The sequence below is a fragment of the Pollachius pollachius genome (genome assembly GCF_949987615.1).
Source record: "Pollachius pollachius genome assembly, chromosome: 3".
NCBI lineage: Eukaryota > Metazoa > Chordata > Actinopteri > Gadiformes > Gadidae > Pollachius > Pollachius pollachius.
Genome location: NC_136936.1, coordinates 27,637,566 through 27,662,248, shown reverse-complemented (window position 1 = coordinate 27,662,248; position 24,683 = coordinate 27,637,566). Strand labels below are relative to the sequence as shown.

The 24,683-nt window shown below is 40.1% G+C and overlaps 1 protein-coding gene and 1 long non-coding RNA gene across 2 annotated transcripts in view; both read right to left on the bottom strand.

The window, feature by feature from the left end:
• ttn.1 (titin, tandem duplicate 1) overlaps window positions 1–10,374 on the bottom strand; it is a gene marked incomplete at both ends in the record, with an annotated part of 341,754 nt that extends 331,380 nt beyond the window's left edge. The window contains one exon of the mRNA XM_079733756.1: window positions 10,281–10,374. Coding sequence (XP_079589882.1) covers window positions 10,281–10,374 — 94 coding nt within the window. The remainder of the gene's footprint in view (window positions 1–10,280) is intronic.
• Window positions 10,375–19,644: 9,270 nt separating this feature from the next.
• On the bottom strand, window positions 19,645–23,122 carry LOC307072301. Its single transcript, XR_013811672.1, has 4 exons — window positions 23,007–23,122; window positions 21,368–21,435; window positions 20,714–20,757; window positions 19,645–19,744 (listed from the first exon to the last, which is right to left on the bottom strand). It is a non-coding gene; the product is annotated as an uncharacterized lncRNA (long non-coding RNA).
• Window positions 23,123–24,683: the final 1,561 nt, after the last annotated feature.

Below are 24,683 nucleotides of genomic sequence, written 5' to 3'. Positions count from 1 at the left end.
GGTCAGAATCACATTGTTGGTCAAAAAGTGCTTCTCGCTCTGAAAAGCGTTTTGCAGACATAAAAACTAGAAAAGTGAATATTTCTGTTCCTTTCAATGCAAACGTGTTATTATGCTTACAAAAGGGTTATTTAAGCATAAACCACCATTTGGGAGTGAATTCCATTAGTTTTGAGCAATATCAACATTGTAAGGTCAGAATCACATTGTTGGTCAAAAAGTGCTTCTCTCGCTCTGAAAAGCATTTTGCACACATAAAAACTAGAAAAGTGAATATTTCTGTTCCTTTCAATGCAAACGTGTTATTATGCTTACAAAAGGGTTATTTAAGCATAAACCACCATTTGGGAGTGAATTCCATTAGTTTTGAGCAATATCAACATTGTAAGGTCAGAATCACATTTTTGGTCAAAAAGTGCTTCTCTCGCTCTGAGAAGCATTTTGCACACATAAAAACTAGAAAAGTGAATATTTCTGTTCCTTTCAATGCAAACGTGTTATTATGCTTACAAAAGGGTTATTTAAGCATAAACCACCATTTGGGAGTGAATTCCATTAGTTTTGAGCAATATCAACATTGTAAGGTCAGAATCACATTGTTGGTCAAAAAGTGCTTCTCTCGCTCTGAAAAGCATTTTGCACACATAAAAACTAGAAAAGTGAATATTTCTGTTCCTTTCAATGCAAACGTGTTATTATGCTTACAAAAGGGTTATTTAAGCATAAACCACCATTTGGGAGTGAATTCCATTAGTTTTGAGCAATATCAACATTGTAAGGTCAGAATCACATTTTTGGTCAAAAAGTGCTTCTCTCGCTCTGAGAAGCATTTTGCACGCATAAAAACTTGACAAGTGAATATTTCTGTTCCTTTTAATTCAAACGTGTTGTTCTGCTTACAAAAGGGTTATTTAAGCATAAACCACCATTTGGGAGTGAATTCCATTAGTTTTGAGCAATATCAACATTGAAAGGTCAGAATCACATTGTTGGTCAAAAAGTGCTTCTGTCGCTCTGAAAAGCATTTTGCACACATAAAAACTAGAAAAGTGAATATTTCTGTTACTTTCAATGGAAACGTGTTATTATGCTTACAAAAGGGTTATTTAAGCATAAACCACCATTTGGGAGTGAATTTCATTAGTTTTGAGCAATATCAACATTGTAAGGTCAGAATCGCATTGTTGGTCAAAAAGTGCTTCTCTCACTCTGAAAAGCATTTTGCACGCATAAAAACTTGACACGTGAATATTTCTGTTTCTTTCAATTCAAACGTGTTATTATGCTTACAAAAGGGTTATTTAAGCATAAACCACCGTTTGGGAGTGAATTCCATTAGTTTTGAGCAATATCAACATTGTAAGGTCAGAATCCCGTTGTTGGTCAAAAAGTGCTTCTCTCGCTCTGTTAAGCATTTTGCACACATAAAAACTAGAAAAGTGAATATTTCTGTTACTTTCAATGCAAACGTGTTATTATGCTTACAAAAGGGTTATTTAAGCATAAACCACCATTTGGGAGTGAATTCCATTAGTTTTGAGCAATATCAACATTGAAAGGTCAGAATCACATTGTTGGTCAAAAAGTGCTTTTCTCGCTCTGAAAAGCATTTTGCACGCAGAAAAACTTGACAAGTGAATATTGCTGTTCATTTCAATGCAAACGTTTCATTATGCTTACAAAAGGGTTATTTAAGCATAAACCACCATTTGGGAGTGAATTCCATTAGTTTTGAGCAATATCAACATTGAAAGGTCAGAATAACATTGTTGGTCAAAAAGTGCTTCTCTCGCTCTGAAAAGCATTTTGCACGCATAAAAACTTGACAAGTGAATATTTCTGTTCCTTTCAATTCAAACGTGTTATTATGCTTACAAAAGGGTTATTTAAGCGTAAACCACCATTTGGGAGTGAATTCTATTCGTTTTGAGCAATATCAACATTGTAAGGTTAGAATCGCATTGTTGGTCAAAAAGTGCTTCTCTCGCTCTGAAAAGCATTTTGCACGCATAAAAACTTGACAAGTGAATATTTCTGTTCCTTTCAATGCAAACGTGTTATTATGCTTACAAAAGGGTCATTTAAGCATAAACCACCATTTGGGAGTGAATTCCATTAGTTTTGAGCAATATCAACATTGTAAGGTCAGAATCACATTGTTGGTCAAAAAGTGCTTCTCGCTCTGAAAAGCGTTTTGCAGACATAAAAACTAGAAAAGTGAATATTTCTGTTCCTTTCAATGCAAACGTGTTATTATGCTTACAAAAGGGTTATTTAAGCATAAACCACCATTTGGGAGTGAATTCCATTAGTTTTGAGCAATATCAACATTGTAAGGTCAGAATCACATTGTTGGTCAAAAAGTGCTTCTCTCGATCTGAAAAGCATTTTGCACACATAAAAACTAGAAAAGTGAATATTTCTGTTCCTTTCAATGCAAACGTGTTATTATGCTTACAAAAGGGTTATTTAAGCATAAACCACCATTTGGGAGTGAATTCCATTAGTTTTGAGCAATATCAACATTGTAAGGTCAGAATCACATTGTTGGTCAAAAAGTGCTTCTCGCTCTGAAAAGCGTTTTGCAGACACAAAAACTAGAAAAGTGAATATTTCTGTTCCTTTCAATGCAAACGTGTTATTATGCTTACAAAAGGGTTATTTAAGCATAAACCACCATTTGGGAGTGAATTCCATTAGTTTTGAGCAATATCAACATTGTAAGGTCAGAATCGCATTGTTGGTCAAAAAGTGCTTCTCTCACTCTGAAAAGCATTTTGCACGCATAAAAACTTGACACGTGAATATTTCTGTTTCTTTCAATTCAAACGTGTTATTATGCTTACAAAAGGGTTATTTAAGCATAAACCACCATTTGGGAGTGAATTCCATTAGTTTTGAGCAGTATCAACATTGTAAGGTCAGAATCCCGTTGTTGGTCAAAAAGTGCTTCTCTCGCTCTGTAAAGCATTTTGCACACATAAAAACTAGAAAAGTGAATATTTCTGTTACTTTCAATGCAAACGTGTTATTATGCTTACAAAAGGGTTATTTAAGCATAAACCACCATTTGGGAGTGAATTCCATTAGTTTTGAGCAATATCAACATTGTAAGGTCAGAATCGCATTGTTGGTCAAAAAGTGCTTCTCTCACTCTGAAAAGCATTTTGCACGCATAAAAACTTGACACGTGAATATTTCTGTTTCTTTCAATTCAAACGTGTTATTATGCTTACAAAAGGGTTATTCAAGCATAAACCACCGTTTGGGAGTGAATTCCATTAGTTTTGAGCAATATCAACATTGTAAGGTCAGAATCCCGTTGTTGGTCAAAAAGTGCTTCTCTCGCTCTGTAAAGCATTTTGCACACATAAAAACTAGAAAAGTGAATATTTCTGTTACTTTCAATGCAAACGTGTTATTATGCTTACAAAAGGGTTATTTAAGCATAAACCACCATTTGGGAGTGAATTCCATTAGTTTTGAGCAATATCAACATTGAAAGGTCAGAATCACATTGTTGGTCAAAAAGTGCTTTTCTCGCTCTGAAAAGCATTTTGCACGCAGAAAAACTTGACAAGTGAATATTGCTGTTCATTTCAATGCAAACGTTTCATTATGCTTACAAAAGGGTTATTTAAGCATAAACCACCATTTGGGAGTGAATTCCATTAGTTTTGAGCAATATCAACATTGAAAGGTCAGAATCACATTGTTGGTCAAAAAGTGCTTCTCTCGCTCTGAAAAGCATTTTGCACGCATAAAAACTTGACAAGTGAATATTTCTGTTCCTTTCAATGCAAACGTGTTATTATGCTTACAAAAGGGTCATTTAAGCATAAACCACCATTTGGGAGTGAATTCCATTAGTTTTGAGCAATATCAACATTGTAAGGTCAGAATCACATTGTTGGTCAAAAAGTGCTTCTCGCTCTGAAAAGCGTTTTGCAGACATAAAAACTAGAAAAGTGAATATTTCTGTTCCTTTCAATGCAAACGTGTTATTATGCTTACAAAAGGGTTATTTAAGCATAAACCACCATTTGGGAGTGAATTCCATTAGTTTTGAGCAATATCAACATTGTAAGGTCAGAATCACATTGTTGGTCAAAAAGTGCTTCTCTCGCTCTGAAAAGCATTTTGCACACATAAAAACTAGAAAAGTGAATATTTCTGTTCCTTTCAATGCAAACGTGTTATTATGCTTACAAAAGGGTTATTTAAGCATAAACCACCATTTGGGAGTGAATTCCATTAGTTTTGAGCAATATCAACATTGTAAGGTCAGAATCACATTTTTGGTCAAAAAGTGCTTCTCTCGCTCTGAGAAGCATTTTGCACACATAAAAACTAGAAAAGTGAATATTTCTGTTCCTTTCAATGCAAACGTGTTATTATGCTTACAAAAGGGTTATTTAAGCATAAACCACCATTTGGGAGTGAATTCCATTAGTTTTGAGCAATATCAACATTGTAAGGTCAGAATCACATTGTTGGTCAAAAAGTGCTTCTCTCGCTCTGAAAAGCATTTTGCACACATAAAAACTAGAAAAGTGAATATTTCTGTTCCTTTCAATGCAAACGTGTTATTATGCTTACAAAAGGGTTATTTAAGCATAAACCACCATTTGGGAGTGAATTCCATTAGTTTTGAGCAATATCAACATTGTAAGGTCAGAATCACATTTTTGGTCAAAAAGTGCTTCTCTCGCTCTGAGAAGCATTTTGCACGCATAAAAACTTGACAAGTGAATATTTCTGTTCCTTTTAATTCAAACGTGTTGTTCTGCTTACAAAAGGGTTATTTAAGCATAAACCACCATTTGGGAGTGAATTCCATTAGTTTTGAGCAATATCAACATTGAAAGGTCAGAATCACATTGTTGGTCAAAAAGTGCTTCTGTCGCTCTGAAAAGCATTTTGCACACATAAAAACTAGAAAAGTGAATATTTCTGTTACTTTCAATGGAAACGTGTTATTATGCTTACAAAAGGGTTATTTAAGCATAAACCACCATTTGGGAGTGAATTTCATTAGTTTTGAGCAATATCAACATTGTAAGGTCAGAATCGCATTGTTGGTCAAAAAGTGCTTCTCTCACTCTGAAAAGCATTTTGCACGCATAAAAACTTGACACGTGAATATTTCTGTTTCTTTCAATTCAAACGTGTTATTATGCTTACAAAAGGGTTATTTAAGCATAAACCACCGTTTGGGAGTGAATTCCATTAGTTTTGAGCAATATCAACATTGTAAGGTCAGAATCCCGTTGTTGGTCAAAAAGTGCTTCTCTCGCTCTGTTAAGCATTTTGCACACATAAAAACTAGAAAAGTGAATATTTCTGTTACTTTCAATGCAAACGTGTTATTATGCTTACAAAAGGGTTATTTAAGCATAAACCACCATTTGGGAGTGAATTCCATTAGTTTTGAGCAATATCAACATTGAAAGGTCAGAATCACATTGTTGGTCAAAAAGTGCTTTTCTCGCTCTGAAAAGCATTTTGCACGCAGAAAAACTTGACAAGTGAATATTGCTGTTCATTTCAATGCAAACGTTTCATTATGCTTACAAAAGGGTTATTTAAGCATAAACCACCATTTGGGAGTGAATTCCATTAGTTTTGAGCAATATCAACATTGAAAGGTCAGAATAACATTGTTGGTCAAAAAGTGCTTCTCTCGCTCTGAAAAGCATTTTGCACGCATAAAAACTTGACAAGTGAATATTTCTGTTCCTTTCAATTCAAACGTGTTATTATGCTTACAAAAGGGTTATTTAAGCGTAAACCACCATTTGGGAGTGAATTCTATTCGTTTTGAGCAATATCAACATTGTAAGGTTAGAATCGCATTGTTGGTCAAAAAGTGCTTCTCTCGCTCTGAAAAGCATTTTGCACGCATAAAAACTTGACAAGTGAATATTTCTGTTCCTTTCAATGCAAACGTGTTATTATGCTTACAAAAGGGTCATTTAAGCATAAACCACCATTTGGGAGTGAATTCCATTAGTTTTGAGCAATATCAACATTGTAAGGTCAGAATCACATTGTTGGTCAAAAAGTGCTTCTCGCTCTGAAAAGCGTTTTGCAGACATAAAAACTAGAAAAGTGAATATTTCTGTTCCTTTCAATGCAAACGTGTTATTATGCTTACAAAAGGGTTATTTAAGCATAAACCACCATTTGGGAGTGAATTCCATTAGTTTTGAGCAATATCAACATTGTAAGGTCAGAATCACATTGTTGGTCAAAAAGTGCTTCTCTCGATCTGAAAAGCATTTTGCACACATAAAAACTAGAAAAGTGAATATTTCTGTTCCTTTCAATGCAAACGTGTTATTATGCTTACAAAAGGGTTATTTAAGCATAAACCACCATTTGGGAGTGAATTCCATTAGTTTTGAGCAATATCAACATTGTAAGGTCAGAATCACATTGTTGGTCAAAAAGTGCTTCTCGCTCTGAAAAGCGTTTTGCAGACACAAAAACTAGAAAAGTGAATATTTCTGTTCCTTTCAATGCAAACGTGTTATTATGCTTACAAAAGGGTTATTTAAGCATAAACCACCATTTGGGAGTGAATTCCATTAGTTTTGAGCAATATCAACATTGTAAGGTCAGAATCGCATTGTTGGTCAAAAAGTGCTTCTCTCACTCTGAAAACAACACAGTCTCACTCCCTACTCGTCAAATATGTGACGCATGGCCAAGGATCCCTGGCGTCGATTTCCGACGAAAAATGGGTACCTTTTTCGTCGTTTTTCGACGCGGGGTCCGTCAGATAGACATTCATGTTATACCTTTCGCGTCGTTTTTCAAAGCGGGGGTCAATCAGATAGACATTCATGTTAATCCCTCACCGTCGGATATAGACGAAAGGAAATCAATGGTGATGCCGTAGCTATTGTCTATTGATTTGTTTGACAGATTCACCATTAAACGTGTTTATAATGCCATTTCTAGCGAGAAATGTACCTTTTCCTTGAATAATCTTCAGTCAGTGACTGTGTATGATCTTTATTAATCTTTATTATCTGAATGGGAAATGCAATATTTTAGGACCGATTCACCGTTAAACGTGTTTCTAATAACATTTCTAGCGAGAAATATGCTTTTTACTTGCATGATCTTCAGTCAGTGATTGTGTCTGATCTTTAGTTTTATAGTTATTAGGAGGATTTTATCGGCTCGCTCGCATGTTTCAACGACGTCAGGTTGCTAGGGACGCTGCTTTCGCTAAACTAGCAGCTCACGTGTTTCCTGCGTTTCTGTTATTAAACTGTTACTTTATTTAACTTTTAATGATATTGTAATAACCACAGGCGAGGTAGTGAGCGAAGTAAGCTTGATAGCAGGTTTATTGGATTCCACAATCGGACAGGCAGGCACAGCTCCACCGGAAAACTACAACAACCAAAACTCCCGCCCGGAAGGAAACCCCCGGAAACCCCTCTCAGAAGGCCCGCCTCTTCCTCCCAAACCCTGTGACGCTACAATACAGGCCCCCAGGACTGGTGCATATTTCCCGAATCCACAAGTGCTCAGAGGCCAAGCCTGGTATTGCAGTCACTCCAATACAAGTGGGGAGCAGGAATGTGTCTCCGCAGAAAATGTGTGGATATCAATCAAAGGTTCATAATTATCTTTATACCGTGTACTAAAAAAATGTATTTTTTTCTTTTCAAAACGCCACCTCAAGCGTTGTATTAGCCGTTATCTCGCTTGGGAAGAGGGGTGTGCAGCTGAAAGAAGTCGTAGTGAAACAAATGGCATCCGAGAGGGCCTAGTTCAGTGCTCCGTTAACGTGTCAGATTTTTGGACTGGTTCATCTGCTGCTCAATAACTCTCACGGTCCTCTGCTTGCGATCATTGTGATTCATCATGTATTGATCCATTTATTCAAAAGATCCAAAGACAAAGAACAGGTGCATTACGGTATCATTTTATATTGTTGTTGGACCGGTGTGGGGGGATGGGCACGGATCCCTGGCGTCAATTTCCGACGAAAAGGGACGAAAGCAACAGACGACGCGATCGTCTGTTGCCGGGAAACGGGCGATCGCGTCAAATGACGTAGGACGCGAATGTTCAAGAACCGTCCTACGTCATTTGACGCGTCGTCTGTTGCTATTCGATTAAACAATTAAATACAATACAAACATGAAGTAAAAAAAAGTGTTATCTAGCGATCCGTTATCTGTATTATGTTATTTCGTCTTTTGGAAACATGAGCCGAATGTTTTTTGCAACCTGCCCGGTAACAGACGATCGCGTCGTCTGTTGCCAGGCAGGTTGTCAAGATGTAAACAACTGATGACGTAGGCCGGTACAATTTTCGCCCCCGGTACAATTTTAACGTGACACCGTCACATTATGCGACTATTGACTATAAATAAGATTGCGACGATCCCAAGGTTATTTCGCTTCTCAACTCCAATAGGTAAGTAGGTACTACATTCTAACCTGAATGAGGAAATTTAGCACCTTTACATATAAGATATGACCGAAATATGTCAGGAAGTTGTCGTTGTGTTTGTTTGCACAGTTTAAATGCCCTGTAACTTTATTACTTTCATTGGACAGAGACCAAATTACCGTGTTCCAATACCCGTACTATCCGTACTTACTAGCCACATTTTGAGTACGTAGTACGTTCCAATTCAGGTCCGGCGAAAATAAGTATACTTCAAGGACCCGGATGTCGTACTCAAAACGGGCTAATCGCAAAGTGTGGATCGAAGGACACTTCGAGGCGGAACCAGGCTGAGCCAAAGTCGGCGCATTTTCCACATAGCCTGCATTAATTTTGTAGTTTTTATAGCTTTTTATAGCTGATAGGCGTAAAGAGTTTATTGGGGGGGAGAAGCCGCGGCGGCAGTCATGGTGCACTAACCGGAAATTACGATCACGACTGGCTCCTCCCCCACAATAAACATCCCGCTTTGAACGGTGAACTCTTTATGCCTAGCAGCTAAAAAAAAGCTATAAAGACTATAATAACTACAAAATGACAAAATTAATGCAGGCTATATGGAAAAAGCACCGACTTTGGCTCAGCCTGGCTCCGCCCTCTTCCACCACATCCCAAAGCATGGACAAACAAGAGCAACATTTTCTCATTAGTTATTCAGTATTTACGTAGTAGTATCTAGCATGATCTTCAAATCTGAATTCATATTCTTTCCCTTCTCTCAACAGGTCCCTTCATCATTTATTTTAAAATTTCAGCTTCGTTTCAAAGTAAAAACAAGGGCACTTTTAAGAGCCACGTTTGTCTAGTAGTTAATTGTTGTCAGTCTCAGGTTCCCTGTGGTTCTTTCTCTTTCGCTCTTCCCCCATCCCCCACCCCCTTCCCCCTACCCCCACCCCCTTCCCCCTACCCCTTTATTGGTGTTTTGTCATTGTGTTGTCTTGTGTGTCTTGTTCATCATGAGTGACTGCTCCAATGTCGAGCAGCTCGTTAAGGAGCTTGATGAGCTTGTTGATCATTCTAAATTAAATGATGAACTCCAGACCTTGGAAGGTTTCATCAATAAGATGGAGGTAGAACGGGAGGCAGCACTATCCACCAGCCATCAACCGGTCCAGGAGGCTCCACCATCCACCAGCCATCAACCTGTCATGTGGCTGAAGAGGGACAGTGATGGAAATGTTGTCTATGACAGACCAAGATCATGCCGAAACCAAATGGGTCAGTTTTATTTTTTCAGTCCTATTACTTAAAGGAGAACATTTCTCACATAGATCTAAAACGATATTGATTGTTTTACCACTTTGGATTGAATACATGAATCAGCCATGGGTCTGGTATAAGATGAGGTTTTTATTACATATTCATCCAGAGTGGTATAGACAACAAATTTGGCTAATAAAAGGTTTGTATCATTGTGTGGAATAAAATTAGCTCGTCAAAATGTATGGTATTGTAATGCTGTAAAGGTTGATTTGTGTTTTATTTTCCGCTACAGCTAGTCACAGCTACAGTCGCAAGACTGGTGCTCGTACTACAATGTTGGAAAGCAGCATTGAGAGAACCAACTACTGTCCTCCTGACACTGTTGGTATGTTATTTATTTTGTCTCTATTCTAGTTCATTGTGCTTATAAATTCTAATAATTCAAATGTAAATTCCATGTCTTGGCGACAGAATAACAGACAACATCCATGTTGCACACTTCAATTTAGTTTTTAAATATTATGTATTATTTTTACAGAGTCTTTCCTTGAAGAGCTAAACTACTCACAGGATGATGACATGGATGATCAGGAAACAGCACCAGCACCACCACGAGCTTCCTTAGACTGGTCTACTCGAAGGAGTCTCCTCTCAGAGAGGTGGGCGAAAGAGAGACCCCGGCTGGTGAATACCATGGTGGCACAACAAAATGCGGAAACTGGGATCTGCCAACAGTGTGGCAGCAGTCCAGCTGCTGTCCGTTGTCGTGACTGCCGACCTCACCCACTCTTATGTGCTGAGTGTGATGTCAGTTTACACAGAAACCAGGTGTTCCACAACAGGGATGCAACAATAGCTGGATTCTTTCAGCCATTGCCTCCAACAACCTGTGTCGTGGACAGGGTTCTTTCCCAGTGTGGTAAGCTGTAGCGTCAAATTTAGGGCTGCACAATTGTTGCAATCGTAATAATCGCAAATAATCATGCATAGGTACATTTCTGTCATTTGACTTTTATATTCACGTCATCCTCCTTGACTGTGCCACTTAATCGCAGTAATCGCTTTATCTGTCAGTTATCTGTCAAAAACGCAATTATGTATTTTCAATAACTTCACAGTATAATAGGCTTCACAGGAATATTTTAAGTACTTTCTCTGAAACACACTTAATGAACTTTTATCTTAAAGCTTTTCAAAGTATTGATTTTTAAATGATTACAGAATACTTCCCAGTTAGTACATAGGATGATGTATGTCTTTAATCCCTGCATATGATGTGTCTTTCAGTGTGTATTTTGCCGTTGAAGATGCCCGAGAAAATTTGTACTTGTTCTCCGGGAACGTTGAGTGTCAACCCAGGAAAAGTTGTTGCTGTGGTTACAATAAATGGTAAGAATAAAATGAACTTGGGGAAAACCAGGGTCATTTCTATTGACTTTGTAAATGTCTCCTGAGTTATTTCTATTCAAATGTTTCCAATAGAAGTCTGCACTGGACAGATTTTTCAGTCCTGCGGCCCCCTGTTCCCGCAATATTTTGTCCGGTTCCCGTAATAATGTGTCATTTTTAGTCCTGCTCCCGCCCGCATCTGTAACCGTGTATCCGACTTCTGGCGGCGAAAGACCTCAGAAGGGATGTTCAGTTTTGGCTTCTGTCTCACAAAAGACTCACTTTGACAACTGAGAAAGACTGCCAGATGTATGATTTTAAGTTTCTCGGTTCGGAATGTACTACAGGGGAGATTTGAATGTAGGCTACCTTTCTTTAGAAAGGCACTTCAATCTGAAGTAGCCCAGTGCTGTCCCCTTCTTCTGTCATGCTTTCAAGTCATGCTTTCAAGTTTCAGTAGCAGGAAAGAATTGAACCGACAAATAAACAACTATCTCTGTCAGTTAGGATGCTTCAACACAGTTCTTTATTGCTGCCTGACAGAACATCCAGCTCAACTATAATTATATACACTATTTTTATTTATGTTATTTTACTCACATTTTCATTTGCGGAAGTGCAGTGAATCATCTGTTCCTCCCGCACCAGCAAACACACTTCTCATCCCATATACAATGTGTTTTTGATTTTTCTAGGACGATATGATCTCTCTATGCCTGAGATGAAATGCGAGGCATGCAAAGCCACTTGGAGTGCTGGAGTCGATGACTTGGTCCGTAATGACTACTGGCCTGCGACCCTTCACTTCTCCACGGTGTACTCTACCGATGTGTTGCATTCATACGAAGAGTTGAAGATGGCAGCACCAGGACTTTCCTGTCAAGCCTTTTTGCGAATGCTTGATCAACGAACTGTCCGCTTCGGCCGTGTGAGTATTAGTGGTGGGAATCACTACCAACTAGTATGACGAGTATAGCAGAGTGACTGATGTGATTCAGCTATACTCAATACATTGATAGAACATCATCAACAACTCAATCACTCAAAACATGTATTTCATTCAGACCCGTGTATAAGATCCTTGTCACGTCATAGTCATGCAGATTGCATTCAGAAACATTCAGAAAATTGTAAATGTATACAATTAGACTACAGTATCATGTTTTGATAAAATACTGTGAAATATGTTGACATGTTTTACTGTTCTGAAACAGACTGGGAAGATCACAGCAGACAGCTTCAGAAAAAGCTTTTTGGAGTGGGAGGCTGTTAGATTTGAGGTCGACAAGATATGCAGGGAGGAGCCTTTTGTCTGTCCTGCATGCACCCCAGACATGCTTGCCGTTTCAGTGGACGGAAATCGCAAGCACTACCGCTTTAAGAATGCAGCAAGGTACTAAAAAAATGTGTGTAATTTCCAGTGTTGTTAAAGTAACCTTTGCTGTGTCATATTGACGGTCAATGTGTACCTCTCTTTCATTTAGATCTGAGGAGCAAGCCTTGTTTGATGGCATCTTCATTGCTAAAGATGATGAAGTAGAGAGATTTGTGGATTACATTCATTCTACCACCAACCATGTAAACGTCTATAATATTTCTAAAAACACCACCAATAACATCCTAACGTTGATATTGTTTGGGTGAGTCCTGACAATTTATGTCAACCGTTTTCCATGTTGTAGGTCTCTGGAAGAGGTGTCTGTGGAGGGGAGTGGTCAGCAGCCAGAGAAACATCTCAGAGATCCAGGAGTAAAATTGATGAGGAGGGACTTGAGCTTGCGGTGTGTCGACATGGAGTTTTTCTCAGCGCTCTCAACATGTTCAGGGGAGAAATCTACGCTTATCCCCTCTACCTGCAGAACAAGCTGGCAAATAAGCCAATAACCTTTTTTGCCATGGATGTTACATGCAAGTACTGGCCCTACCTCAACAAAGTGGCAAAAAGCTGCCCGGAGCTCCAGCACCTTCTTGACATGAAGCCATTCCTGTCAGTGTTTCATGCTAAAGCCCATGACTTTAAATGCGAGGTAAGAAAACATTACCATCTCATTGACTGTCCCTGAACACCTGGAAAGGTATGTTGGCAGCTTATAAATATTTTCTTTAATAGGTTAAATGGAGTGGAGCTTACCAGCAAGGGGCTGGATTGACACTTGGGGAGGAGGTTGAGCAGTGCAACGCCTTCCTCTCTAGGATTGCTGTTACGACAAAACATATGTCCAAAGCAGGTAAGTTTACCACACACTGCACTTCTTAGATTGAAAGTGTTATAAGGAAAGTGTAGCAGCTGCAAATCTCCACCTTCTCACCCTGTTAACAAAAGCACTCAAATTACTGTACCTCCAGATTCTTGTAATTATGGTGAGCTTTGTTGAGGTCACACATTTTCAGACTCGACGCCAAATGTCTCGAGACACTGACTTGTACCACTCTCCTGCGCCATTTGTCATACTGTCATGCGACACCATACAAAGCTACTTGTTTACTCTTCTCCCCCACTGTCAACTCTCTGCTAATAATTTGTTCTGTTCACTTGACAAGAAAAAGGCACAAGACTGCAGGTGAGGGACGTGTAGTAAAAAACAGATGAGTTTTTTTTTTTTTTTTTTTTGCAGGTCGTACTGACATGCTTACACTGATGGCCATGCGCTGGAATCAGCAAAAGTTTAATAACTTGGACACTTCACTTGCCCGCCGATATCAGAAGGTAGACGAGAGTCATTTTTTTTCTTATATTGTAGATGCCTTCTATTGTATATTTGTGTAGGGATAACATTTTTCTTTTGTTATTTAAAGGCCACAAAAGGCCTGGAAAGCCGGCTTCAGGACCTGGAGGTCATGAGAGTCCAACTGGCAGTGACACAGGTTGAAGTTGAGGGCTGGGTCACTGACGTAAAAGAGTGGGCAGAAGGTGAGAGTTATACTATTACTGATCAATGTGTCAGTTCTGCAGAAAAAAAGGAGAATCTTTATGACTTCCCTGTGGCCTTCTGTGTTACATTGAGACTTGGCTCATTGCAGTTAGCACCATGAAAATGTAAGTGAAATGTTTACACTTCTTTTCTTCTCAGCAACAACATCCCAAAAGAATGCAGATCTGGACGCGGTGACTAGTAGATTGGAGGTGCTGGTGGCCAGCATTAAAAGAAGGTCCCAGCGCCTTTACAAAGACACCGATGGCAGCAAAGGTCGGGCCCGGATGCGGCGCAAAATCAGAGAGGAGAAGGCCATTCTTGGCTCTGTTGCTGACAAATACAACAGCATGGTTCCAGATGCAGAGAGAATCACCTTTGACAGCATTCTCTCTGAGGAGACAGTTTGTCCGTGGCAACTTTCCCATGGTGGTATGTAAGCAAATCAGTTGACAATTTCGTATGATTCACATAGTAGCACAGAGCCAATTATGCCTTATTTCAGATGATCTCAGAAATTCTTTGAAAAATAAACGTACTTTGGCTTATTTTCCACAACTGTATCCCAGACAATGTCGATTTGAAAACCAAGAGGAAGGCGTTTGACGTTGTGATGGCAATAAGGAGACTTGAGGAGGAGAGGAAGATTGTCATTGCCGAGATGGCAAAGCATTGGAAGTCTCTCTCCACTCGTGCAGACACGCTCAAGGAGATGTCATGCCGGCTTTCCAGTGAGCCATTGCAAAGTACGTATTTAAGTAACATGTTGGAATACTATAATGTACATTGTCATTCATATTTTTTCCTGAGATTTCTAATGTGGCCGTTATCTTTTTTGTTTTACTCCCATAAGGTGAGCTGTGGGGTCTAAATGAGGAAGGGATCAAGGGTCTCCGCAGCTTAACCTTGAAAAAGAAGCAAGCAGTCACAACAATGATGAAGCATGCGAGAGGCTGTTACGCTCAAGTTTTGAGAGGAACCAGTATGGACTTCCAGAGGGACTGGGATGGATATGACAGTGACTCTGAAATGTCAGACGAGTGAACTTGGCTTTCATCGCTCCTGATATCCTGATGTCTTGATCCCAGAGTTAGCAGACCATCCCATGGTAATGTCTCGTCCAATTCCAAATATCCACTCGTGGAAGCTCCACCATTAACAACATGGTGGTGTGTTGATTCAGAATTTCTGTTCTCCACCAACAGATACTCAACAGCTTGATTCTGGTCAGTGCGATCTACTTCTGAGGGCTGGCTTGTTGTGTGATCATCCTCCACTCCTACTGGGGGCTGCTGTCCCATTTTCATTTTGGTGCACAGATAAAGTCTTAGCATTTTCAACTTGCTTTTGTTATACAGCTCATCTACTGTATTAGACACATTAATATTTATCTGTGAGCTCTCAATGTGAGTTGAATAGTTTGAAAGACTTTTTTTTTTTTTTGGAAACGCCATTGGGGAAAAAATATTTTCAGCCATAACATTGATATCTGCCACTGTTTCGTCTTTTTCAATAGAGATATGCCTGGTTCCTCCACCATTTGCAGACTTCACCTGTTTGTACCTTTCTTCGTCCTTATCATAATCCATCCAACCAACCTCCAGTCGTCTCACTTTACGTTTGGCATTTGTATTTCCTTCCAACTTAGATGATCTCTTTTTTGGAGGCATCCCCTCACCTCCAGACAGTCTTTGTCGTAGCCTTGAAAGTATGGATTCTTTCCTGGATGGTGATTTTTGTGACAGTGCTGCTTGTCTGCAGAAAGCCACAGTGGACACTCTGTCTCCAACTTTGGGGATGTACTTTGCCAGGTCACTGTCTGTCATTAATGGAATGACAGTTTCATCAATCTGGAAAAAATGGAAGATACTCCAATCAATAAATAAATGCATTAATACATCCACATGCATAATATAGAATGTCAATTGATATTTAAAGGAAATTAAGACCTATAAAGGGTTTAGGTATTCACGTCGTTTGTTTTTCATTTGACGTACTTTTGATAACATTTACATATGATAATGATATGAAATGATATTTTTCCAATTTAAGATGACTGAAAATTATTTTAAATTGCTGTGTAAACACACTTGACTTTTTAATGTATTAATGATGTATTGACTACATTAAAATATAATAGTCATAGTCAATATTAATCTTATAATAAAAATACACACACACGAAGAGAGAGAGAGAGAGAGAGAGAGAGAGAGAGAGAGAGAGAGAGAGAGAGAGAGAGAGAGAGAGAGAGAGAGAGAGAGCAAAGACAGCAGCTGGTGTGGCGTACATTTTCATCTTCAAGTTTCTGAATCACATCTTGCAATTTGCGCTCCTTCAAGAATTCTTGCAGTGGAGTATCCATAGTTGACCTGTAAAACACAGGAAAGTAAAATCAATAGTTAAACAGCCTTAAAAACGAATAGATTTTCCAGATTCTCAATCTATGAATACTGTTGCTGCAAATACTGGCGGCCCTGCTCCATCTTTCTTTCTTTTTTGATTCATGGTCGTGTGAGCTACTGGGCTAATTTGAATTCCCCTCCTAGGGATGAATAAAGTAGGATACAGTGTAAATGTAATTTACCAATCAACTCACTCTCAATTATTTTTTAAAGACAGATGCACATTGTTGAGCTCTGAGGTTGATTCAGCAGATTTAAACATCATCCTAGGCTACTGAAGAACAGCATCTGATAGCCTACTGTCCATGAAATTACTTTAATCTTTGATAAATCAAAGTGAAATGGTTTTATTATCAGTAGGCTGTGATAGACTGATCAATTTTCTAATCAGTGTTCTATCCAGGACCAACCGCATAACAGGAAACAAAATAGTTTTAAGGAATTGTATCACATCTCACTGCAGAGACTGATTAATAATATAGTGAACTATTTATCTGCTGTAATTCACCACCACTTTCCGGAGGATGACACTGGGTGTCGTCATGACACTGAGTGTCACCATAACACTCCATTCCACCGTTAGGCTACTGTATTGTTGATAGCATATTGGCTGTGATCATAGATTACTTTATTTATGATCATCACGTAATTTTAATAAGACAATACGGATAAGGTTTTAGCTATATGTCACATTTTCACGTCAATCACCGTTGCAACTACTCGGATGTTTGAAGTCTATAAAACGAATTGTTGAACAAACATTTTAGATTAGCTGGGCCAACCGTTAACAAGATTGGCAAGTAGCTGTGTAATAAGCGGGATGATGTGTAGAACGTCGCCGGTCATTATCGAAAATAAGCCCCTTCAGGGCGAAGCAAGACACCTCCGCTGCACGTTGGTGTCCTGTTCGCCCTGTCTGGGATTATTTTCCCGATAATGACCGGCGTACTGTACATTATTCCTTACATTTATATTTAGCAGACTAGGCCTAAGTTGTGTACAAAGTTACACATGTATTAAAAAAATGTCGGGTTGAAATCGGGCTCGGGCTCATAATTACAGTTAATGTCGGGCCGGGCTCGGACAGAACGTGCTCGGGTCGGGTCGGGCTTGATTTTCTGGCGGAAACACTGGCTGAGAGTCTACCGTAAAGATTGATTGCGGGGAACATAGGACCCTTTTTCTGAAAAAGGGTCCTATGTTCCCCGGTCACATACATATAGGGGAACATAGGACCCTTTTTGGGAAAAGCGGGGAACATAGGACCCGGGGAACATAGGGATGACCGCCTTTATGCTCAGCATACCTCGCTCAGTTAGGCTACTGAGCTGAGAGCTCTACTTGAAAAGTGTGCTCCTGATGTCTGTGCAGGGCTGCAGCTCCGATGTGTTACCACCGCACATTGCACAACAGAACGCCGTGTAGTAGGCTAAGCGGTAGTATGGCAACGAAGTTTGTAAGTCGGGTGAGACGGTAGCTAACGTTACCGTTGTAATAAAGTATTAAACACAAACCTAATTAGCCTAAATAACTGTAGGGCATATCAAGAAGACAAGAACAGGACAAGAAAAGACACTCACCTTGGGCATCACGACACGACAGGCTTCTATTGGCGCTTGATTTGCTCAACCAGCTGTCCAGTGCACGTTAGACTATAGGCTACATATTTCGTGACCACAAATTACTATTTCGTGGGAACGAATTAATATTTCGTGACCACAAATTACCTATTTCGTGGCCACAAATTACCTATTTCGTGGGAACGAATTACTATTTCGTGGGAACGAATTAATAATTCGTGGCCACAATTTATTATTATTTTTTCCCCATGACATATCCGGGGCTCCGTAGATTCCCTCACGTTTACCTCAGTCTAAATTCTAGCTTCTGACAAGGACGTGTTGTGGTTGTGAGTTGAAAAGTAAAGTAAAGTACCGCTTGAGAAAATCATCCGACCGTCTCCCTGCTGTTTATTCTCATAAAGAGTGATCCACCACCACATATCGAACCCTCACGTTACAATAATTCAACTCGAGTTTTTTTTTTTTTACTAGTCGTCACCCTCTTAAAGTAATGGCCTAAGTCACCTTTTTGCCAAAATGATTTTCTTGCCTAAATCAGCTCTTTGTGATGCTAGCCACCTCTGGTAAAATCCCCAACATCCTCAGTTGAACAGATCATGTGATCCTACCCGTTTAGTGTAATGGCCTGTGTCAAGAGTGTGAATTAGGCCAATTTATTTTGCCTAAGTCACTAGACAAGAGTGACTTAGGCAATTTTATGAGCGTTTCAAGATGGCACTGTTTTGCCTCACTTATTCCAGAATTAATTCGGCCCAAGTCAGGTTCAAAATTTAGTAAATCACAAAGGCATGTTCATAAATTGGCCTAAGTCATCTTATCCTCTTATGTTACACAATTGACTGACATCATTATTTGTATATCAATAGTAATCTATTGTCATAACCTTTGTGTTTGAAATTATTCATAAATATCGTATACTCTATATATGGTTCAGTTTTTTCTGTTTTCTGAACAACTTGAAAATATGACTTAGGCCATTACTTTAAGAGGGTGACGTAGTGTTGGTTACAAAATGATTCTTGACGAAAACTGGTGGGGAAATAACGGCCCACCACCACTAATATATATATATATATATATATATATATATATACAACCCAATATAATAGAGTGAACAATACTACATTTGTATATTAATAACATTGTAATGCGTTTCCCAACTCACTCTATTAGTTTAATACTGCTAACTTCCAATCATGGGAATACATCAATGTATTTAAAAATACAATGCCCAGTACAATCGTTCCTTTGAAATTGTTAGGAAGCAAAGAAATTAGAAGGGATACTTGAAGTTCTTCCACCAAGAGGAGGGTTGTAATTAAGTTAATGAAAATGTATATTTACTAAATCAATCAAGGTAAAGGCTACATTATACTGTATATAGATGATTTGGGTGAAATATATCAGTTCATTAATGTAATCCACTTAAATAATAATGTATTTGTGATGTTAAATTTTACTAAATTTCAAATATAATTATGCATTATTTATGTTTGTTTCCCATATTTTCTTCTACAATATTTAAAAAAAAATACAAAACTGTCACATGATGTTTCTAAACACGATGGAAAAGTAAAACCAAAAATTCATTCAGTCATTTTTGGCAATAATTAATTAATCTTTAATCCACAAGGCTAATGGAAAGACGTAAACAGAAATATAGGTATACTTTCCTTTATTTTAAACAAAAATCAATTATAATAAATGAAAAAAGTCTGGCCGGCATCTTAGGATGGGAACTGGCAGGCCAGCTCCCATGTCTCCTCCCAGGTTTTTCCACTGTAAGTAAAAGTAGCGCAAAATAACATTAGAACAGTGAAAAATGGAGGAGCCATTTTAATAAATAATAGTTTCACAGCGTATATATTTTCCAAAAGTATTGTACGTCTTGTATTATATTGTTTTTATACAAACATATACATATAGAGTGCTTGATGCAATGTAACAGATACACATCAGCCACTCTCATCTATTAAGTCATAGAAAGTAAACTAGCCAATAGCCGATCTCAGTCAACGAGGATGATCTTGGCCGATACTGATGTTCTGCCAATGTATTGGTGAATGTCTACTTCCTACAGGGACTCACACAGGGACAATTATGCATGGCACCAGGCATGATATTGATAAGAGAAAGTGGCTAAATCCTCTAAACGATATGTGACACAGCATTTACTCCATCCTATACCAATAGTGTAATTATTATACAGATGGCTCTCAAAAATAACAATATTGTGAACAAGTTAAATTTGTCCCCCAAATGTATTTCAAAAAAGCTAATAGTCAATATATTCTAGATTCATTAGATATAAAGTGAAATATTACAAGCAATTCTTAGGTTTTAATCTATCTTGATGATTACAGTTTACAGCTCATGAAAACCAAAATAATAATTTCAAAATATTGTCTTCTTGACAATTTCCCACAGATTCTCTATGGGGTTCAGAGGAGATGAGTTAACCACGGTAATACCATGGTAAGCAAACCAGTTACTAGCAGTTTTGGCACTGTGGCAGGTGCTGAGTCCTGCTGGAAAAGGAAATCAGCATCTCCATAAAGCTCGTCAACTCTAAAATCTTCTGGTAGAAGGCTGCATCGACTCTTTTCACAATATTCTAATTTTCGGAGACCCACCTGTACATTCAAAGTTGTGTGTGCTACAATATACGTTCCAACCTTTATACATATGAGATGGTTAAAAGTGGAAGCAGAAAATACATGTATGAAGGCAATATAAACCAGTGCTTACCATGCAGAGCAAGGTAACCATCTCACCCTTACTTCTGCTCGCCCCTACAGAAAGACACATACATATAATCAGGCTTGGAATTTCATAATTTTAGTGGCAAGGCCACTTGGCCTTCAGATGGGCATATTTGGTGGGGGGCACAAAGGCCACACGTCAGGGCACCAAGGCCAAAGTTAACTATACAGTAGGCTACATAAAAATGGAGTTGTATTTAGCCTATTCACAGCAGTAGACCTGCATCATTATATGAAACATTACAAAAAAATGAAACATGAGATATTACATTGAACTGTAAATCATCTGATTTTTATATGTACAGATATCTAGGCTGCTTGTAACATTTATTTTCTATTAGATGGTTTTGACAGGCCATAGGCTAAATAAAAATCGCTATAGTCGGACGCAAAGCAGAATATTGAAAGGGGGCACCAAGGCCACAGTGGCCTGTGAACCTCAGATTTTCAAAGGGACATCACGCAAAGGGCCATGGCCGTTGTTGAGCCTGCATGTAATTCATGCCAAGGACAAGAATGACTGAAGTTGGTAACCACTTGCTTAAATGGCCAGTGTTTTGTGATATGTGAAATGCCAGATGAGTCTGAGACAATGGAGAGATTATCAGACAGCCTAATGAAAAATATATTTCTATCTTACCTCATTCATCCTCCTTTCTGTGACGGCGTCATAATGAAATATTTTTTGCCTACTACATTTCCGGCAACCTTAAATGACAAAAAAGAAAATATTAATTAACCATAAATGTCAAACAGTAAGTAGAGGAATGTAACACGATCTGCAGTCTTGTGCATTTGTATGAAACTTTAACTAATTTTTAGATAGTTTTCATAAAACCGGGGGAACAACATTAAACATGGTCCAGCTAAATACAGCTAAGTAACTAAAGAATGTATTAGCCATCAAATTCAGTGATTTCATGGCCGAAATGTAGCCTAATTACAAAATTAATAAAATCGTACTGCCTAGCCGAAAGGACTGGAGCCAAATTCACCTGAGGATTTCTGTATTTCATGAATAATGATTACAAAAATGGGAAATTCGTACATAGTGTGCTAAGACTGAAGTTCACCTACACTTTCTTTTTTGGGGGGGGGGTTTGGCCAGGGCCTGAGGCTGGGGCTGGGCCTGGGGCTGGTGCTGGGCCAGGGCCTGAGGCTGGGGCTGGTGCTGGGCCAGGGCCTGAGGCTGGGGCTGGGCCTGGGGCTGGTGCTGGGCCAGGGCCTGAGGCTGGTGCTTGGACTGGGTCAGGGCCTGTAGCTGGGGCTGGGCCAGGGCCTGGGGCTGGAGCTGGGCCTGGGGCTGGGCCAGGGCCTGAGGCTGGGGCTGGGCCAGGGCCTGAGGCTGGGGCTGGGCCAGGGCCTGAGGCTGGTGCTGGGCCAGGGCCTGAGGCTGGTGCTGGGCCAGGGCCTGAGACTGGTGCTGGGCCAGGGCCTGAGGCTGGGGCTGGGCCTGAGGCTGGGGCTGGTGCTGGGCCAGGGCCTGAGGCTGGTGCTCGGCCAGGGCCTGAGACTGGGGCTGGTGCTGGGCCAGGGCCTGAGGCGTGGGCTGGGCCTGGGGCTGGTGCTGGGCCAGGGCCTGAGGCTGGTGCTTGGACTGGGTCAGGGCCTGTGGCTGGGGCTGGGCCAGGGCCTGGGGCTGGTGCTGGGCCTGGGGCTGGACCAGGGCCTGAGGCTGGGGCTGGGCCAGGGCCTGAGGCTGGGGCTGGGCTAGGGCCTGGGGCTGGGGCTCGGGCTGAGGCTGGGGCTGGGCTAGGGCCTGGGGCAAGAAAGGGTATAGGTCCAATATATGATATTGAGGCTGGGGCTGGGCCAGGGCCTGGGGCTGGTGCTGGGCCTGGGGCTGGGCCAGGGCCTGAGGCTGGTGCTGGGCCAGGGCCTGGGGCTGGGGCTCGGGCTGAGGCTGGGGCTGGGCCAGGGCCTGGGGCTGGGGCTCGGGCTCGGGCTGGGGCAAGACAGGGTATAGGTCCAATATATGATATTGAGGCTCGGGCTCGGCCAGGGCCAGGGCCAGGGCCTGGGGCTGGGCCAGGGCCTGAGGCTGGTGCTGGGCCTGGGGCTCGGCCAGGGCAAAGGCCTGAGGCTGGGGCTGGGGCTGGGGCTGGGGCTGGGGCTGGGGCTGAGGCTGAGGCTGAGGCTGGGGCTGGGGCTGAGGCTGGGGCTGGGGCTGGGGCTGGTTCCCTACAATATTAAATGTGTATGTTGATATTCGATATGTACACATCAGCAAAGGCAAAACGTTTAAAACTGTCATGACTTTTAAATTAAACAAATCCTACCTTCTTTAAGCAAAACAAAATTGTATGCCTTTTTCATACTGGCTAAAATTTTGAGGTTATCCTCAGTGGGTGTCAGCTGGTTCATCACATCAGCCACCCACTTTCCAGAGGCTTTCTCCTTTCTGGCATAAAATAAAATTGGGACATAGCCCAATGCACTTAGTTTTTTCACCTGTAATAGATAAATGCAGATAAGCAAACATTAGTTATTCTCACTGCATTCTTTTTCCACCATATTAAAAACAAAATTACTTTAAACAACATTACAATCTCCCCAAATGCTTTTTTAAATTGTGGCTTTGAAATAGGTCACCTGGAATATAGTCTTGCTTTTTTACACTTACAGATTACACTTATTTTTGTAAAATTAGGTCCTTGCTCTATCACAGAAGTATTAATGAAGGTGAAGCAAATCATTAATACTTATGCAATATGGGCAGAGTTCACCACTCTTGCCGCGTTTCGATTTTTCAGGACCCCTTCCGCCCACTTCCTATCCAGGGACCCCGTTTTGGCCTTTAGTTTTCCCTTGTTTGAGAGAGCTGCGAAACAACTGCTGCAGGTTTTTCGGCTCACCTGGTTTGGTAAAAGTATACCAAAGTGAGACATCAGATTCACAGTCACAGAGAAGAAGTACAATCAAGATATAGCTTTTAATTTGGCTGTATTCAGGAAAGAGGCACAAATGAAGCACAATGCAATTCAGAATATGCGTCTCTGGGTTGACACAGGATTATCCAGAGATTAAGTACACAACAGATCGTGGTAAAGGATAGATAATCATACAGTGAAAGTGGCAGAGGTATGAGACACCCAGGCTACTCTAATCAATGATGCCTATGGTGTTTGATGAAAAACAAGCAATCAAAATTTATATCAATCCAGACATTATCCCTGTTTTGGAACACAGTACAGATATCATAAAAAGTAAATTAGTAGGAGCATACTTTAGTGTCCACGTGACCTACTAATGAGAAATCTACAACATTAAACCACATATTAGAACATTGGACATAGGTCTAATGCTGTATTCCACTTTCCCTCACCTGGTTAGGTTCTTGGCAGGAGGGGCAGGGCCTAAACTTCTTTTGAGCCATGATGAAATCTACACCACACACACACACACACACACACACACACACACACACACACACACACACACACACACACACACACACACACACACACACACACACACACACACACACACACACACACACACAGAGCAGCAATAGAGAGACGAAGGGAGAGAAAGTAGGAGCAAAAACTGTTCTCTGCACTACTGGGGATGGCAAACACCACCAAATTGCACAGGACAATGTGGGTCAATAAGCATGTGTTAGCTTACAACACAATATCACATATACCTGTGAATAGCCCCTCAGTAACTCAAATATTACAACTACATTGTACCGTGTTTGATTATACAATTTATGAAGATGGTACCCTGTATGAAAATGAATTAGAGGCTATGTTAGCTAGATTAACGGCATATTTAATTAGGTGCAACAAGTTATAATTCAATGTCTTGATTGATTAAATATATTCCATTGCCATAATACACTACACGGTGGTAAAAAATGCAAATATGTATTTTCATAACTCGATTATTTCCTTCAATGCTATCTGAATTCGAGCAGAATTGATTAAGCGGCAGGTTAACTGTTAGCTAAGTTA